At 32.0% G+C, this 17552-nt stretch overlaps 2 protein-coding genes across 3 annotated transcripts; both read right to left on the reverse strand.

The window, feature by feature from the left end:
- Positions 1-654: 654 nt before the first annotated feature.
- On the reverse strand, positions 655-9866 carry LOC110641168 (mitochondrial import inner membrane translocase subunit PAM16 like 2). 2 transcript variants are annotated; one of them, XM_021792794.2, is made up of 5 exons: positions 9668-9866; positions 8660-8844; positions 3122-3209; positions 1292-1425; positions 655-1213 (listed from the first exon to the last, which is right to left on the reverse strand). In XM_021792794.2, exons 2-5 carry the CDS (start codon positions 8660-8662, stop codon positions 1088-1090), a joined length of 351 nt encoding a protein of 116 aa, XP_021648486.2. In that variant the 5' UTR covers positions 8663-8844; positions 9668-9866; the 3' UTR covers positions 655-1087. The 2 variants fall into 2 exon arrangements, with proteins under 2 accessions (XP_021648486.2, XP_021648488.2); XM_021792796.2 differs by lacking the exon at positions 8660-8844 and having other exon boundaries at positions 9668-9865.
- Positions 9867-14902: 5036 nt separating this feature from the next.
- On the reverse strand, positions 14903-17114 carry LOC131180961 (uncharacterized). The gene is made up of 2 exons (XM_058149278.1): positions 16915-17114; positions 14903-15444 (listed from the first exon to the last, which is right to left on the reverse strand). Exon 2 carries the CDS (start codon positions 15414-15416, stop codon positions 14970-14972), a length of 447 nt encoding a protein of 148 aa, XP_058005261.1. The 5' UTR covers positions 15417-15444; positions 16915-17114; the 3' UTR covers positions 14903-14969.
- Positions 17115-17552: the final 438 nt, after the last annotated feature.

The following is a 17552-nucleotide window of genomic DNA, read 5'->3' on the forward strand; positions in this document are numbered from 1 at the left end:
ATTAAACATTAAAAAAGCTGACACAAATTATACTGGTACATATTCAAATAAATCATTTTAAAAAAAAATTAAAGAATTCTAACACAATTATATATGATTTTTTAAGCTTTCTCCACTTTAAACGATTTTAGATTAAATCCTAAGAAAAATTTATGAATTTTTACAAAAATCTACATTCCAAACAGCTATTTGACCATCACCACTCACCTGCTTTCTTCCTACTCATCTCCCAACTTCTCTCTGCAATTCCTATTCATTCTCTCTGCAATATATTTATATATAAAAATCTTGGCCTCTCAATTTTGACCTGATCCCCACTCCTTTCCATCTAATTCTCTGCTGCTTCTATCAGGCATACACCCATTCTTTTATCTCTGTTTGACATTATTATTCAAACTGTCATTTTGAAAAAGGAAAAAATAAAAGCATTATTTTAAATATGTTGAGTACGTGCCATTATTATTTTATTTTTTTAATAAAATTTAATATATTTTAATAACAATAGCACCTAAAACAATACTTTTTCAAAAGCAGCCACTTTAAAAAGCAATGCTAATCAGCAATCTCTACTGATTGCACGCCCCTTCATAGGCGCTACGTGCAATATGAAAATGTGCTGAAAACATGCTTAAATCATGAAATGATGACAACAGGTTTACAAAAAGAAGGAAAAGATGAGTGCATGCAAAAGCAAAGCCACTCTCATAAAGTTTCCTTTCTGCCCTAAAAGAATCCCGAGGGGAGCTGTATACCAACATCAACCACCTTCTTCACAAAGACAGATTTACTAAATACATCTGTTCAAAAGAAATGAGGACACATTGATAAGCCTAATTCCTTTTAATAGAATGGTTAGACTAATGACTTCCCATCCACAGTTTGATCATTGATAAAATCATAGCAAATACTGATGGCTTTGGTGGCATACATGGTTTTGGGTCATTTTGCAACTAGTAATTTTAAACTTCCATTAATAACCTCAAGTTTTCAGCTAATACTTGAACTCAGAAGATAGGAAACAAACTTGTGTATGCAATTTGTAATTTTTCAGGACATCTATGTGCAAAGGAAGATCTCCACAAAATTCTCAACTAGCAGTACCTTCGCCTTTGCCTCGATGCATAGCCTCTAAACATTCTTTAGCCCTGTGAACTTTCGACTGAATGTAAAAGCTTCCATTTTTGGCATTCCTCTCAAATAGCGTGTCATATTTCTGCAGAAGTACAAGAATATGTTTCATGACCTACTCCCAATTTAAGCACAGAAAAATACATATTCAAGAAACACCAACCTTCACTATCTCCTCCCATGCAGTTTCCTCGGTCACACCAAGAATCTGCCGGGCTTCTTGCTCTGTCATGACTTTGCTTCCCCTACGGATTGTGTTTTGAATCGTCTCTTGAGCAACACCAGATTTTGAGGCATCTGCATTAAAATTACAAGTCATCAAATCAGGAGATGTGTAGATACCTACAACTCTAGGCCATGCTTGACCACCAATAGTGAACATACATACCAAATTGATTAGAGTTAACAGACAAATGGAAACATGCTAGATGCAAAATTGAGCAACCTATATACATGTGGTGCTCCTTCCACCAGAATGGAAAAAATTCAACACACAAATGAAAAAAATAATTATTAAAAGAATAATGACTACTCTGACACAAAATGAAACGGAAATCTAAATTCAACTGTCTGGAGTCTGGACCACTAAAATAGGGTTAACATAAGGATTTTGAATTATAAAGAGCTTTTCAAGATCAATGGTCCTGCAACATGTCAACACATGAGATCAGTCCAAGAGTATATTGCGTGAGAAGAATTATTCAAACATTCTATGATCTTTCTTTCCAAGTCTGCTGCTTGAGGATGTACTATTCAAAACATTTTATAATCTTTTGGTCAGTTTACGCAAAAACCATTACCAATCAAATAATTAATTTATCCACAAAGACAAACATGTACAGCATGCATATTGGGAGATGAGACAGATTACATATAGACCAATCAATAGACGGGACTGGTTGAAGGAGATTGCATGTAGACAAATATTAATGAAGTCTAAAACTTTCTTTGATATTATTTTCAAATTTATTAATTATTTTACTAAAAATGATTCTGAAAATAACTAAACATTAGGAAAAAGGGGAAAAAATAATAAAAAAAAAAAAGAATAACCTATAGATTGGGCAAACTAATGCCTCATACTATAAATTTCATAAACGACCAAGCATTGACCATAATTTTCTTCAATAAATGAGCCAAAACATCAACAACAAAGACAAATAATTCAACCTTTGCATAACATGGATGTATACTGATTAATTGCTCTCCTTCACTTTAAATAAACCTTCTCTAATTGATGATCTTAGCTCAAGAAATAAAAATTTATAAAACATGAAGAATTTGAAATGGAAATTTGAGAGAAACAAAAGGGGAAATGTAGAAACTAGAAAGAAAACAAGCTATCTATCACTTTGCTCCAAAATAAAAAGGACTTTGTACTCACGTCAATAATGTCCATTACTTAACGGCCAATAACGGCAGTTATCAATACCAAACTTTGTGGTTTTTTTTTTTTCTTTTTGTTGTTATCTAATGTAGGTAATGATAACACCCCCTCAAAAACCTGTATTTAACAGCCGTTACTTAAAACCATAGATTATGACAATTAAGTGCATTCACGTACCATGAATTGAATCGATATAATTCCCATATTATATTCCAAATTGGCATACCAATTAAGTCTACTCCCTATACCATATATCTAACTAAGTGGCATACCGAGTAAATGTTATTTATACCACGATCCAAGAAGTACTGCAATTTAAGTAACTATGATCATAAATGAACAAAACCAAAATCTTTAGTTGCCATTTAACAATCCAGTACAATTTAATAAGAAACTCATTATTCTATCATTGTTTGACATAATTTAGGATATAAATTTTTTTATGGAATGACAAACAAGTTGTTAAGCCCTATTACTAGCTTTTCTTCAAAACCCTAAGGTTGAAAGAATATTCTAAAACATGATAGAGACACTAATGGAAACAAAAGAAGATTAATATCCCACTAGAAATCTGTTGAACCAAATTATATAAGGAAAAGCACTTACTTGCAAGTGCTTGCCGGTAGGATTGAACAAAAGCCCGAGCTAAAATACCTGAGCCCATTACAATTAAGTTGGCAAGAATTTTAGCTGCCTGTGGAAACATAGAACACAACTTCATTAGAAGTGACTACAAAAATAAAAAAAATATTAAAAGGGGAAATATTTACTTAAATGGAAAAACTATAGTGTGTGGCCAAGTCATGGAATAAAAAACTGATGCTCCAAGAGGATGGTTCTCTAACATTTGTAAAAAAATAAGAACAATGTATTTGATTGTTTATTGATGAATACAAAGCAGTGCTTCCAATGTTCAGAAAACATTAGGGCTCAAATTGTGAGAATCCTACGTCAAAAGGCTTCGCTCACAAATTCTTTAAGAACATTCAAGTCCTTCAAATAAGTATGTTTACATCCCTGCAACACACCCCACACCACAAAACCCACACCCCCCCCCCCCCCCCCCCCTCCTCCTCTCTTCAAATAAGTATGTTTACACCCCCCACCCATATTCCCCCCAACACCCAACACCCACCACCCCCCCACCCCCGGGCTCAGGTATTTTAGCTCGGGCTTTTGTTCAAGCCGAACGGCAAGCATTGTAGCGGCCTGTGGAAAACTAGAACACAACTTCATTAGAAGTGACTACAAAAATAAAAAAACTATTAAAAGGGGAAATATTTACTTAAATGGAAAAACTATAGTGTGTGGCCAAGTCATGGAATAAAAAACTGATGCTCCAAGAGGATGGTTCTCTTTAACATTTGTAAAAAAATAAGAACAATGTATTTGATTGTTTAATGATGAATACAAAGCAGTGCTTCCAATGTTCAGAAAACATTAGGGCTCAAATTGTGAGAATCCTACGTCAAAAGGCTTCGCTCACAAATTCTTTAAGAACATTCAAGTCCTTCAAATAAGTATGTTTACATCCCTGCAACACACCCCACACCACAACAACCACCACCCCCTCCTCCTCCTCCTCCTCTTCAAATAAGTATGTTTACACCCCCCACCCATATTCCCCCCAACACCCAACACCCACCACCCCCCCACCCCCGGGCTCAGGTATTTTAGCTCGGGCTTTTGTTCAATCCTACCGGCAAGCATTTTAGCTGCCTGTGGAAACATAGAAAACAACTTCATTAGAAGTGACTACAAAAATAAAAAAAATATTAAAAGGGGAAATATTTACTTAAATGGAAAAACTATAGTGTGTGGCCAAGTTATGGAATAAAAAACTGATGCTCTAAGAGGATGGTTCTCTTTAACATTTGTAAAAAAATAAGAACAATGTATTTGATTGTTTAATGATGAATACAAAGCAGTGCTTCCAATGTTCAGAAAACATTAGGGCTCAAATTGTGAGAATCCTACGTCAAAAGGCTTCGCTCACAAATTCTTTAAGAACATTCAAGTCCTTCAAATAAGGCGCCAAAGAGTCCTGGAGCTTACGCGCAAGGCGCAAGGCACAAAGCGCAGGTGAACGCCTGAGCAAGATGAGACGTAAAAGTAAAAAATTTTAAAAATCCATAAAAGTCAAATAAATGTAGTGCTTTTCTTTTTTTTTTCTTTAACATATATCTTGAATTTGGTTTGCTTGTTTAAGTTTAAGTGGTCGTCTTTTTGGTCAATGAAAGTGCTCGCTAAAAATGGAAATAAAAATAGCATGTCTTTCTAGAATCTTGTGCCTGGAACAAAGGCGCACACCTAGAAGCATAAGGCGTTAGGGTTCGAGCCTGGTAAGCCTTGAGCGCCTTTAATAACTATGTTTGTTACTTAAGTGAAACTCGAGAATTGTGCAAAATGAATTTAATTGAATTGAATTCTTGCACTTTTCAAGTTTCCCATACACAACAATCTATGTTGTGCAATAACTAATAGAATCATATAAAACCACCAAATGCTGAACAAAACATCATTTAACTAGTGTATTAATGGTTACACAGTGACTGCCATTTCAGCAAATGCAATTTAGCTATAGCCATTTACTCTGTTTAACTGCTCATCTTTTCCTAGTGAAGCCCTTGTTTATAGTCTTATCGAGTTACCAACATTCTTCATCAAAGCATAAATCCAAAAGTACATCCATAGGACCAGTATATGTTTTTACCCATGCCATTTATCATTACAAAGTACAAAATCTTAGGATAAGCTTTTGCAAACAAGATACTCCAAATCCCAAATTGCTTTCACAAATCTTAAATGTATGTTCAAATGTAAATTCGACAGTAATTTGTTGTTTTTTATGATGATGCGGGACAATTTTTAGTGAAAAAGTAAGCATGCTAGTGTGAAAATGGAGGAAAATAGCCATTTATAGCAAGTTTGGACAGTTAATTTTTGGGATAGCAAACCCCACACCTGCGTGTGAGATTTACTACACCCAGCTGTGAGATTCTCGGGATAGAAGGCAACAACATTTTTTTTTAGTTAATTTTCATCTCCAGCAGTCCTAATTCACCTAGAACATCTTGTGAAGACTTCTAGCAGCTATAGAGATTAGATTGAAATTAATTAGAAAGTCTCCTACTCTATTTAGAACTTATTAATGTTTTCCTACCTTATCTAGGATTTAGATTTCTTCCAATTTTATTTAGGATTTCCTATTGTATTTTAGTTTATCTAAAATTCCTATTTAGTAGTTTCATATTCCTATTAGGTCTAGGAGATTAATATCTATAAATACCTCAAATTTTATGTATTTTGGGACAGATGGTTATCAATAAAAGTACTGCAGAGAATTTTCTGTACATGGAATGTGCTTCCATTTGAGCTTCATGCTGCATCAGATGGTATCAGAGCAGGAAAATTGCCTCAATTGAGATGGCTTACCTTGCTAAAGGTGGCAATTATAGTGGTTCTTGCTATGGTATTGGGGAAGTAGAGCCCTTTACCATAAGAACAAAACATTGCAACGAAGGGAACAATGTCCGGAGCGATATATAGATCTCAGATTCGAGCGTATCAAGAGATGCCTTGAAGAAATTGTAGATCTTCTCGGTGCTTTAGGAACTAAAACAAACAAGAATTGAGTTGACAAAAGAAGGCCAGAAGATAGTGTATCTCATGGTGACTCTGTTTATCGACCAATTTGCGCACGTAGGCAATATGTCTCCAATGATGATTCAGAGTAGGAAGATGACCAATCAAGTTCAATAGGCATGAATAGTGTGGTGGTGATAGGAGAAGAAACGTGAGTTATCTTGATATTCTTAAATTCTATGGGGATCTTAATATAGAGGAATTTTTAGATTGGATAGCGAATGTGGATAGATTCTTCAAAAATGTGGATAGAGCACCTGAACAACGAGTCTAATTGGTGGCTTGTCGGTTGAAAGGTAGTGCTTCTGCTTAGTGGAAATGGCTACAATCTAAAAGGAAGCAAGATGAGAAAGGGTCAATCCGTACACGGCTTATAATGAAGTATTTGTTGGAATAAAAATGTGTCTAGACTATGAGCAGAATTTATTCCAACAAAAACTTTACCAATAGGAAGTCCAATTGAAACCTTTCTTGGTTGCAAAATAAGAAAGTGAAGAACAAGAGGGGCTTCAAGATTCAACAATGCAACTTGAAGTGGCAGAGCCTAAATTTGAAGAACTGGAACCTGAAATTTTAATTGAATTTCCTTTTGCTATGGTTTAAAGATGAAGACCTTGAAGAATGTGTTCTATGGAATAATAAAGATCATGCCATGAAAATTTCAATGGTAGTTGAAGAAAAACAATCCATGGATACAATAGTGGAGATTGAAAAAACTCAAATCATAAAGTTGATGAAAGTTGAAGATCTATCTAACTCTTTAATTCCAATGGTTTTTGTTGATTTTATTTGTCGAGGTATTCTCATAGATACAAAGAAAAACATGAATATCCTCAATTCCACTTTGTTCATGTTGATCTTATTGATTCCATCCAAGAAAATTATACAGTGCACATCTCTAATAAAGATTTTCATCCTCTTTTGCTTCAAATTTCGAGGGAGGATTTATTCCAAGTAAGGGAGAATGGTACTAGAGTTGTTTTAGCTATATTTTTGGATCGTTACAAGTTATTTTAACTCGAAGACGAGTTTGTTTTTCCAATGGGAGAGTGCAATGAGCGACATTTTTGAGTAAAGAAATAAGTCAAGCAATAATGGAAGCATGCTAATGTGAAAATGGGGGAAATAGCCATTTTTAGTAAGTTTGGGCAAGGTTGATTTTTGGGATAGCAAATCCCACACCCAGGTGTGAGATTTCCCACACCCAGGTGTGAGATTCTCTGGATAAAAGGTAACAACGTTTTTTTTTAGTTAATTTTCATCTCAAGCAGTCCTAATTCACTTAGGACGTCTTGTGAAGATTTCCAGCAGCCATAGAGATTATGTTAAAATTAATAAGAAAGTCTCCTACTTTATTTAGGACTTACTAATATTTTCCTACCTTATCCAGGACTTAGATTTCTTCCAATTTTATTTAGGATTTCCTATTGTATTTAAGTTTATCTAAAGTTCCTACTTAGTAGTTTCATATTCCTATGAGGTTTAGGAGATTAATATTTATAAATTCCTCACATTTATGTATTTTGGGAACAGATTTTAATCAATAAATTTCCAGCAGAGATTTTATTCTCAAATTCTCTTTCTCGTGTGTGTGTGTGTGTGTGAGAGAGAGAGAGAGAGAGAAAGAGAGTGATTTATCTAGCTTTGCTGCGTCAGATGATAAGACAAATGAGAAAAAAAAAAAAAGCCTTTTAAAGGATCCTTGACAAAAGAAACCTATTGCCACAGGTGGATAGAAAGTTTGCCATTCCCACCAACAATCCCAAACTAAATAGAAATCAGAGTCTTTCATGAGTGCCTTTATTTCCATGTTTGTCTTCCTATAATGTAATTTATTAATCTAGAGCAAATTGAAACTCTACCATCTTCTATTCTGAAAACACAACTACAACACTGCCAAGCAAACCAAGAATATTTTGTCTCCATTCAAAAGGAGTCCATGATCATTCCAAGTTCCAATAAGTTGTCATCTTGATGCTCCATTAAATTGCTAGCATAGGATGTACAACAACAGAAGAAATCAAATTTAACTAAAATTCTAGCAATCTTACAAATTTAACTAAAATTCTAGCAATCTTGAAAAACTAAAATTTAACTTATTTCCCATGTCCTGTTCCTTAAATATTCAAGCAATCTTGAAATATAATTTTACCAGATTCTCCTCCACTTTTGATAAAAAAACAAGTACTGGAGTTACATCCAATTATAGTTAAACCCCCAAATTGAAGGATCTTAGCTAGAAAATTCACAAGGGAAATGCATCATAAAAGAAATTAAAACAAAAGAAAAGGAAGGAAACAAGAACCAGGATAGAGGAATTATAATTTAGAACAGAGCTAAAATACAAAAATTAATAAGACAAGTAATGAGAGACCAAACATCCCAAAAATAAAAATATACAGAAGTGATAAATGCCTTCAAATCTCTCCCTTGAAACTTTAATAGCAATGATAAATAAAATATAAGATGAAACCAGAGAGAGAGAGAGAGAAGGCATACCATAGCTGAATAGAATAGAATGGAATATATCTGATATATCTCAGCCTCTTTTATTCTTTAAGAGATAGATATTAACTACAGTATTGATGCCGATGCAATGATTTTGACAGGAAAAGAAGGTTGACAAGACCACTAGGGCTTTTCAGAGAGGCTGACGAAGGAACAAAGGATTTGTATGATTGTTTCTGCAGTGATCAAAGACGACCAATATTATTAATAGTGGACTGGAAATCAAACGGGTTCAATGATGCATGACTAGTTCAATCAGTCAGGTCAGTTACAAGAAATCGTTCTTCCCTTTAATTTCTCCTTTCTCAATTTCTACTGATTACCATTTTTGTTCTCATTGTGATTATCTAAAATGTTATCCCATAAACACAGATATCACATTTGCCACCAAATTGCTGCTTATCACATTTCTCAACAACAAATTCACCAATTCCTAAATTGATGAATTCAACAATTTAGCAATCTCCCTTAGAAAAGGGTTTACAACTTAAACTGATTATATAACACAAAACCCAGCAAAAAAGTAAGGAAAAAAAATATATGGAGGAAGATCACAGCTTTTTCATCATGATTGCTGCTAGACAACTGGGGCTGGGGGATCCTCACCATATCACCAATCATACGTGACCATACTAACAGGAGAACAAGATTAAGAATATAAGAAAAAAAAAAAAAAAAGAATTTCACATAGACACTTCTACAGAGTAATTATTCCTTCTAAATACTAAATACTCTCCAACACAACAGCGACCATGAGAATTACAGAAAAATTCCCAACTAAAATCAGCGAGAAGAAGAAAAAGCCAAATTGGTAATTCATTATCTTCAAGGAAATCAAAGGAAATAGGGATTAAACAAGAAGAAAATGAGTATTACCATAGCTCTCAATAAGAAGTTCTTGAAATTATATGTTACTAGAAATATGAATAAGGGATTAAAATCAAATATAGGGGAAAATGAAAAGGGTTTAACAACAACAAAAAGAAATGGTTTGGTTACCATATATTTGGCGCCGGAACTTCAACGTCCAGCCGTTGCAGGAGCTTGAGGATGCCGGATTCGTTGAACTGGTAAAGCAGCAGGCACCAAGGCAGACGCAGGCGAAAAGAGGAAGCAAATCGTGTATGCCGACGGAGTTTATTTAGGGCTCTCCTCAATTTAAGTTTGAACGGAAATAAATTAAACAAATATTAAACCTAAAATATTCAAATTAATTACATGTTATTTATAATATTTGTGATTTAATTTTTTTATATTTAATTTTTATTATTTTTCATATAGTAATATCATCATAATTTATTAATTTTAAATAATAAATTTAATTTAACTTTTTAGTAAAATATCTTATTTCGACAAAAATTATTATTGAATAAATAATTAAAGTTTAATTTTTTTTAAGTTAAAAATAAAATAACAATATGAATTTTTTATAATATTTTTATATTTATTTGTATTCAGCGGTGAATTTTGGCTACGGATCATTAATTGAGAGATTGCCCCTAGAGTAGTGGTCGAATAGCTCCAGCACATGATAGATCTGCCTCTACAGCTCAAAGACCTGGTAAAGCGCTCAAAGACCTGGTAAAGCAGAAGCGGCCGATACTTCATAGAAGGCTGCATCTGAGATAGTCCACAGGCCCGAAGCTCGAGTAGAATCACGGGTATATGCCATGGAGGCTCGAGAGGAGCCGAATCTAGGAATTGAAAAGGCAACATGGGAAAATGGAGAAGCAAAGAGGTACAATTCATCGATCATTCACACCAGGTAAATTTCGATGATGAAATTTTAATTAAAGTGAAATAATTGTAATGCCATCACTTTAGGTAATTTCGTACATTCTACTGTTTCGATGACTCACGTATGTTCGGATAGTCAGGATGTCTGGAACTACAATTGAACTAGAATAATGAGTCATAAATTGATTGAATAAATATCATTATTATTATTTTTTTTTTTAAACAGAGAAAAAGAAAAAAAAAACACGTGAAAAATTAACAAGACACTTTCCTAGTTAAAGAGCACACCAGCAGCATCTCCATGGAGCAGGGGAAAAACACTCAAGATAAACCAAAAAGAAACCATGAGCCAAAAAAGCTAATCAATTCGCACATGCATTCTTTTTCCTATAAATATGATAGAGTTGAACTCTTCAATCTTGACGCAACATAATTTGAATGGTTGTAGGCAGCTCACCATTTTAATACAATGGCACAATCTGACCCAGAATAGCATTGCAAGCTGCTACGCTGTCAATCTCAAACGTCATTTACTAGTAACCAGCATTGCTTAAACCCCGATACACACCCCTAAGCTCAGCACTGTAAATATCAAACCAACCAAGATCACTAGAATTTTATTATTATTCTTAATATCAAAATGATATCATTGTAAATTCAATGATATTTATATAGATTAAGATATATTGATATTCTCATTTCTTTCATATTTAATATTGATGCATTTAATAAAATATAAGATGATTAATATTATTTTTATATAAGAGTATTTTATATGTGATGATATGATATTTTAATTTTTTAGATTTATTTATTTTAAATATAAATTAATTATAATTTGTTAATAACTTTATGTGCGTGAACGTATTTTTTATTTTTTAATTTATTAGTCACTCTTCGCTTAGTTATTAATTTTAATCATAAGGTTATAAGTAGGGGTGTACAGTTTTCGGTTTAAATCAAAAAACCGAACCGAACCGATTAATTCGGTTCAATCGGTTCGGTTTTAAAATTTAATCGGTTCGGTTCGGTTTATAATTTTGATAATTTCGGATTAATCGGTTCGGTTCGGTTTATAATTTTGATAATTTCGGATTAATCGGTTCGGTTCGGTTATTTTCATAAAAAAATCAAAAAAATCGAACCGAACCGAAATTATTAATATATATAGGAAATAAAAAAATCAAACCAAATTGAATCGAACCGAATCGAACCGAACCAAAATCAAAGAAAACTGAACCGAACCGAACCTTAAGATTTTTGAGTTTTGATTTCTAATTTTTTTATTTTTATGTTTTTATTATTTAGATTTAATGTTAAAAATATGAAATTTTATAAATTTCAGTTTGATCGATATTTATCGGTTCGATTCGATTTTTCTTATCAATCGGTTCGGTTCGGTTTTTAAAATTTTTGATTTTTGATTTTCGATTTTATCGGTTCGGTTCGGTTCTGAACCGAACCGACCGTTTGCACAGCCCTAGTTATAAGAAAACCTAATAATATTTTTATATATGTTTGTGTAAGGAGTTTTACTACTATCAAAATTAATTTTAAGTTATTATATTTTAAATTTTAAATTAATAAAAGCGAGTGAAAGATAAAAAAGAAAAGGAGAAAAAAAATCACTGCTTGTGATATTAATTATATAATTATTAAAAAATAATTAATAATGTATGATTAAATTTATTTTTATATTATATGTACTAATAGAATAATATGTAAGTTTCATGAAATATGATTCAATTAAAAAATTCTTAAATTAATAAATATTTTATTTTATAAAATTAATTAAATTAAAATAACATTAAATTATAATTTAAATAATTAAATATAATATTTATAATGTTATAATAACATTATATCATGTATAAAAAAATTAACAAAATATTTTATATAAAAAATTAAATGACGAGTCTGCATAACAACTATAATAAGGTGTAATGCATGTTGTAGAAAAAACTAATTAAAAGTAAATATAGTTATTTTCAATGTATTAATTTAAAATTTTATTTTTATTGTAATTATTAAAAATTTAATTTTATTATATAATTTGTATAAATTTGGAATTTAATTTTTCTTGGTTGAAACTTAACTTTTTTTTATTGAAAAAAAAAATTAAATTGACATTAGCTTCATTTATTTCATGAAAATTATTTTTTATATTTTCAAATATTTGAGATATTAATAAAAATGAATCAATGAAAAATATTTTCCTAATAAAAAAAATTAAGTTCATTTTAATAAAAAGGATAACCTTATCAAGGCTCATTTTATTTTGCAAAAAATAACTGAAAAGAAAATGTTTTCTAAAAATCCTCTCTGCATCACTGAAACAAGCTGCAAAACACAACATAAAACAAATAAATAAACCTTTAGACAATGAAAGGAAAATCAATGAGTTTTAATTTAGTAGCATTAGAATTATCTCTTGAAGTTTTGAGTTCAATTGAAGAGCCAAATGAACAAAAGATATAATAATAATAATAATAATAATAATAATAATAATAATAATAATAATAATGATTTTTACTGGAACAGTGATCACGACATCTTTAATCTTCTTCCCCAAGTATGTCTCAGTTGTCTCCTTCATCTTCCTTAACACCAAAGCACTGATCTCCTCAAGGCTAAAAATTCTATTCTTCCTTTTCACTTTCACTTGTACATAAGGTTTATCGTCCCTATTCACCATCTTATAAAGCAAGAATTTTTATCTCTCTGAACCCTGGAGTCTATATCGTAAACTTGCAAATCAAGGGAAGCCAAAACCATCCAACCCATATCGATATTTCACTGGCTAAAACAAAAAATGGTCTCTAAGTCATCAATCAAAGGAAAAAGAAAAAAGAAAAAGATAGTTCATTTACTTTCTTCCTATGAGATGCTTAACATCAAAGATTGTGTTTTCTGGATTGAAAGCTGTTTGATTATTTGCAGCCTCCCTTATCAAACGCTCGGTGTCAGTGAAGGTCACCCATGATGAAGTTATTCTATTGCCTTGATCATTGGTGTTGGGAATATATAAGTATAAAATTTCCACATCGAAAACATATAAATGGGAATAACTTATAAACTCATTGGCTTAAGGTTTTAGGTTTGATGCGGCTAGATGTAGTGTCAAATTCATAAGACCTATCAAAAAGGATTCTTCCCAAGTGCTTTGGGCTTCCCAGTCATCTAACAATTGGCTATAATCTCCATATGTCCGTTTTGAGAAATGCCCACACAAGAATAAATAGTCCCAAGATCAATAACAATCACTGTTCCAAGTTTTGGAGAATCATCTGCAGCTGCTGCTAATCCTATCAAAAATTCTTCAAAAGGGGCAGTTGACAGATGAAATAGTGTCATACATATGAAACTTATACATCATTTCAGGATCCTGTTTAACATTGCATGGGACAACCTCAAAACCAACAATCTCATAACCAGATGGCTTTTTCATATCAGCATCAGAAATCTCACCCTTATCTTCTTCCCTAGTGTCAATTATCGCCACTGTGAACTTGAGGCGATTAATCATCTTTGTTGTTCTGTGGTGTACACATGCCCTGGGAACTTAGTCCATTGAATGTAAACTCCATTTTGTTTTGCATACCTAGTGGAGGTGAAATTCTTAATCATATTGGTTTTTTTTTTTTTTCTTCACATTTTTGAAAGCTTTCTTTAAGGTATTTTATAAGTACTTTTTTTTTAACCAACCTTATAAGGATCAAGTTATTTGTTTTACAGGATTTGAAATATTAACGTAAAATGCTTTAGAATTTATAAAATTGAACTTTTTATTCTCTTTAAATATTAACATAATATTAAAATTATTATTATGGTTAAATTATATAAAGATAATGAGAGATCAAATTCTTATGTAAGAAAGAAAACTTCTAATTTTAAATTAAGAATTATAGTAAGACTTCTTATAAAGTTAGAATTTCATTTAAAAATAAACTTATAATAATATTAAAATTTTAATTTACAATATTGATATTAATTAATATTTATAACATACACACACAAACTAAAGCAGAGAGGAGATGCCTCTCTTTATATTTAGTATTATTGTTTATTTTTTTCTAAGTTTTGAATTTTTTTTTTTATTTTCTATGTTTTCATTGGATCAATTAATATAAATTTTTAATTTAAAATTAATATTTTCAAATAATTATTAATTATGATATTAAAAATATTATTACATTCATTATATATATATATATATATATATATATATATATATATATATATATATATATATATTTTAAAATATTTAAAATCCTAATTATTGCGCATGATATAAATTTTTGTTTTTCAATAATCACTTAAAGCATTAAAATTGAATTTATAAATAATTAAATCTCGTAAAAATCATATTGACCCTTGAAATTTCCATAATCATGAGTTTCATTATGATTATCTTTGCTATTCTTAAAATTTGTTTCTAATTTTCTTTTTATTTTATTTAATCTTAAACATAATATTTTGAACCTATTTATGAAAAAAAAACTATATTAAATTTTTTTTATAACTAACGATATTTTATTAAATCAAAGAAAGGCAAAATACATCATTACTGAAGTAAAGACACATCAAGGGCAAGAACAGCAGAAACAGCATTAGGAATATCTTCAATCCAAAAATATTCTTGCTCCGCAGAAGAGAAATCATCCAACTTGGCTAAAGCATGGGCAACATAATTGCCAGATCTTTTAGTGAATGACCAAGAACAACGGTTCAACAGGTGAGACCATTCAAAGCAATCTTGAAGCACATACCCAAGGGGACTATAAGGAGTCTCCTTAGCTTGAAAAAGCCCAATAAGAAGCTGACGATATGATTTTGCAATTATATGTGGAAAACTCAATTCCATCGCCAATCTTAGGCCAAAAGCCATGGCCAAAGCCTCAGAGATATCTGATGTCCATAAGCCAAAAATGCATTTGATGGCAGAAGCTAAAACATTACCAAATTCATCTCTAAAAATAAGCCCCAGTTGAACCAAACCTGAAGAAGACATTCCAGCATCCACATTCAATTGAAGAAACCTGGAGCAGGAGGGTACCATCTGTCAGCTAGAAACCTTTAGGATGGAAGAGAAGTAGCTGTGCAATGGGTAGCAGTTTGGTAAAATTTAGCTACAAGAACATCAGCATGAGAAATAATATCATGAGGAGACCATTGAAGATTATCAAAAAACAACTTATTTCTAAACCTGCAAATGCAGTAACACAAACATTGAATGCGAAGCATCAGATTTGGCCAAGATACCCAACCACCAAAGCTTGAAGGAGTGTCCATCAACATTAGACACCCAATGTAGACCAACATGTTGCCAGATAGATTTAACTTGAGAGTAATCCCGACAGAGATGAATAATTGTTTCTTCTTGGGTGTAGAGAAGACAATGTGGAACAACAGATGGTAAGCGACCACTTAACAAGCTTTACGAAGACAATATATTTAGTGCTGCACACCAAACAAAGTTGATAACCTTCGGCAGACTAGGGATTTTCCAAATGGAATTCCATATGTGGTTAGCAGCGGAGGAAGAAGATGCAGTAAGAGATAAATGATTAGAGTAGAGCTGAAGGGTAATACGGTATATACTACGAACAGAGTAGAGTCTAGATTTCTCAAAATGTCAAAGCAGAAAATCTGGTCGGTTGAAAGAACTCAATGGAATTAATCGAATGCGCTTAGCTTCAATTGAGAGGAAGACCGACTCAAGTAAATCCCAATTCCAAGACTGAGATTGTTGGTCAATTAAAAGAGAAACTGTGGCATCTGTAGGCAATACAGCTGGGGAAGAGATGATCCTGAAAGAAGTCGATTGCGGAATCCATGGATCGTGCCAGATTTGAACAGACTCCCCATTGCCAATATGCCACCGAAGACCCTTTAATAAAATCTCTCGACCATATAATATGCTTCTCCAAATAAAGCTGGGAATTGAACCAACAGAGGCCTAAAGAAAAGTACTTCGTGGGTAATAATGAGCCTTTAAAACTATAGCAAGCAGGGAAGTTGGAAATTGAATAAGCTGCCATCCCTGTTTAGCTAAAAGAGCTTTGTTAAAGCATTGGAAATATTTGCACCCCAAATCGCCTTGATCTTTTAGAAGACACAATTTTTGCCATGAACATAAGTGCAATCGCTTTTCTCTAATTATCGATTTAAGCTCATCACAAAAAGAAGAGGGAAGATGGAAGCATTGCATTACAAAAGATGGGATTGCTTGAGCTATAGATTTGACTAAAAGATCCTTAGCGGCTGCAGATAAGAGCCGCTTTTTCCATCCTTGAAGTCGAGACCATAATCGATCTTTTATGCTTTGAAAATTTGCCTTATGAGATCCACTAATAATTGTAGGTAAACCTAAATACCTCTTATGTTTAGAAACAACCCAAACAGCCAATTGAGCAGATATTGAATTGCATAATATTGAAGAAACATGAGCACTAAAAGCCAATTCAGCTTTGTGAAAATCAACCTTTTGACCAGATAAAAGTTCGTACCTCTGAAGCACCAAGGAGATAGTAGCTGCCTATAAAAGGGAAGCTTGTGAAAATAGTATACAATCATCAGCAAATAAAAGGTGAGATATGTGAGGTGCGCCACGACAAACCCGAATCCCACGTAAAGAACCCTTTTGCACTTCATCACGAATTAAGCTGATAAGGCCTTCAGTACAGAGTAGGAACAAGTAAGGAGACAATGGATCCCCTTGACGGACCCTGTTTGTAATTATAATTAAATAAATACATGTAGGACTAAATTAATTAGGCATATATCGAAGTCTGTGAAATTTTTTTTTAGTAATTTTAATTATTTTTTAATCGCAATTTTATATTTTATTATAGATCATAAACTATAGCATTATAATTGCACTTTCTTTGCCAACAAAGAATTGTTTTTCACCTAATATGTAAATTAACTATTGAATCATTTGGAAAAAAAAAATAAACCCTTAATTTTTTATTTATCTATTATAACTTTGATTTGTTATTTTTACCTATTGCATTATTTATTTTCCTTACTTTCATAATTAATAACTAAAATTCTCATAATTCAATAATAAATTATTGAATTTCTAAAAAAAATCATTAATTTTAATATATTATAAATTAAAAATATCTAATAACATATTTAATTT

This window comes from Hevea brasiliensis, chromosome 6, assembly GCF_030052815.1.
Source record: "Hevea brasiliensis isolate MT/VB/25A 57/8 chromosome 6, ASM3005281v1, whole genome shotgun sequence".
Classification (NCBI taxonomy): domain Eukaryota; kingdom Viridiplantae; phylum Streptophyta; class Magnoliopsida; order Malpighiales; family Euphorbiaceae; genus Hevea; species Hevea brasiliensis.

Excerpts from the sequence above, each read along its gene's own strand:
- LOC110641168 (XM_021792794.2), bottom strand. Across the intron at positions 1,426-3,121 it reads CTACCGGCAAGCACTTGCAA|ATGCCTCAAAATCTGGTGTT; the intron begins GTAAGTGCTTTT and ends ATTTTAATGCAG. Across the intron at positions 1,214-1,291 it reads CATGGGAGGAGATAGTGAAG|AAATATGACACGCTATTTGA; the intron begins GTTGGTGTTTCT and ends GTACTTCTGCAG.
- LOC131180961 (XM_058149278.1), bottom strand. The coding sequence starts at position 15,416 with ATGTCTTCTTCAGGTTTGGTTCAACTGGGGCTTATTTTTAGAGATGAA.